This window comes from Medicago truncatula, chromosome 7 (genome assembly GCF_003473485.1).
Source record: "Medicago truncatula cultivar Jemalong A17 chromosome 7, MtrunA17r5.0-ANR, whole genome shotgun sequence".
Lineage (NCBI taxonomy): Eukaryota > Viridiplantae > Streptophyta > Magnoliopsida > Fabales > Fabaceae > Medicago > Medicago truncatula.
Genome location: NC_053048.1, coordinates 25,848,245 through 25,850,318, shown reverse-complemented (window position 1 = coordinate 25,850,318; position 2,074 = coordinate 25,848,245). Strand labels below are relative to the sequence as shown.

Sequence of the window (2,074 nt, the reverse complement as noted above, 5' to 3'; positions counted from 1 at the left end):
AAAAATTGAAAACCAATGTCCCAAAAAAAGGCGGTACATCACTATAAAACATCCAAAAGTGATTTTGGTATAAACAGATAAGAGATTTTGTATGAAAAGAAAAAAAAAAAAATTTTTTTTGAAAGAGATTTTGTATTTCTTTCTCATAAATTAAAAGTGATGTTTTCTTTTCAAACACTAATCTAAATAATTTTTCGTTTTAAACATAAAAAAATATTTTTTAACAATATAATAATTAAAAAAAAAAGCAAACTCACTTACATACATATTAAAACATAAAGAATAATGTTGTTTAATAATTATAAACAAGCGGGGTCAAGGTATGATGCTTACCTTTTCAATGTCATCGGTCTCTTTAGGATCATAACAAAAAGGAGGAAGTTTAAAAGAACATGAAATTGGTCCGACCCTGATGTTTTTAATCTTTCTTCCTCTTTTCTTTTCATCCACCTGTATAAGTTATGCCACCACATAGTATAATTTTAGGGAAAAAGGAAGAAAAACTCATCCTAATTTTTTCCCTTAATATAGCTTAATAGATCTAGTGAAATGGTTAAACACTTAACATAATAAAATCCACATGCCCAAAAATGAAAACCATAGAAGAAATTCCAGATTTTGAGTGTGAATGGGTTAAACACAAATACATATTAAAATCCACACATCCAAAAAATAATACCACAAGAGAAATTGTAGAGTTTGAGCAAGTATTTACTTTGTTTGCACCACCCTCCTCAAATACAACATCAGTGGAAGCATGCTCAGGATCTTTACCCACTTCTATTGATTTCAATTCATTGACATATAACTGGTATCAGAGAAAAAAATGAAATGTCAATTATTCGATACTCTATCCAAAATAAAACGTAAGAAATAAATGATTAAAAAAATCAAATACATCATATTCTTTCGAGAGGAAATCCTCAATTTGCTCATGGATCGTCTTAGAATTAAGAGGTACGACCACCCATGCTTGTTTCTCCAGATTTAAGGTTGCCCCTAGGCGCTTGAAGACCGCTTCATAATCCATAGATAATACACTTATAAGAAATATGGAATAGGTATGAATGAACCTTTTAAAAAAAGGTATTAATGAAGAACACTAATTGTTAGTACACTTAGATGTGTCTGGTTGTATTTTTTGAAGAAGATGAGTCTGTTGTATTTTTTTTAAGGAAGAGCCTGTTGTATTTATAGCGAAGAAAATAATAGCGCTATATGATATATTTATTATGGTCAAAGATATATAATACTTTGGTCAAAAGTTCTAAAACAAATTAATACATTTTTATTAAAGCTATTAAATTAATGAAATAGATACTTTTCTTTTAATTTCAATAAATTAATGCTGCCTTTAATAAATAATACATTCTTATTAGATATTGCCCAATCACCATTAAAAATAATAATAAGTCTTTACCCCTATAATATAGGTCATTTTCGGTTTTCCCTCCTGTAAAACTTTTATTTTGATTTACCCCCTGTAAAATATTTTTGTTTTGATTTACCCCCCCCCCCCCAATAGGCCAAACAAAAACAAAAATTTCTTGAAAAAATAAAATAAAATAGGTTTTTGTTTGGCCTATTAGGGGGGTAAATCAAAACAAAAATATTTTACAGGGGAGTGAATCAAAATAAAAATTTTACAGGGGAAAAAACCAGAAATAACCTATATTACAAGGGGGTAAAGACCTATTAACCCAAAATAATATCATTAAAACCATATGCTTCTCATGCAAGAAGGGTTGGTGTCATCTCATGAAATTAGACAAATGTATCAAATTCAAGATAATAATGTGTTATTTAAGCTTTCTTAAAAAAAAAAAAAAATGTGTTATTTAAGCTTGGAGCAATATTTGAGTTTTGACAATTTATTTTGGCCAGTATCATTCAAAACCAAGTGCTTCTCATGCAAGAAGGGTTTGTGTCATATCATTCAATCATGTAAGTGTATGAAATGCAAGATAGTAAGGTGTGACTTGGCCTTTAATTACAGTTTAGGTTTTGGCCATTTATTTTAGTCTATATCATTCAAACCAAAAGTGCTTATCATGTAAGAATGTTATGTTATGTG

At 28.8% G+C, this 2,074-nt stretch overlaps 1 protein-coding gene across 1 annotated transcript; it reads right to left on the bottom strand.

Annotated features, from left to right (window-relative positions):
* Positions 1-304: 304 nt before the first annotated feature.
* On the bottom strand, positions 305-1,144 carry LOC120576790 (uncharacterized). The gene is made up of 3 exons (XM_039827256.1): positions 899-1,144; positions 716-808; positions 305-450 (listed from the first exon to the last, which is right to left on the bottom strand). The coding sequence occupies exons 1-3, from the start codon at positions 1,028-1,030 to the stop codon at positions 316-318; spliced, it is 360 nt and encodes a 119-aa protein (XP_039683190.1). The 5' UTR covers positions 1,031-1,144; the 3' UTR covers positions 305-315.
* Between the last annotated feature and the right edge of the window lie 930 nt (positions 1,145-2,074).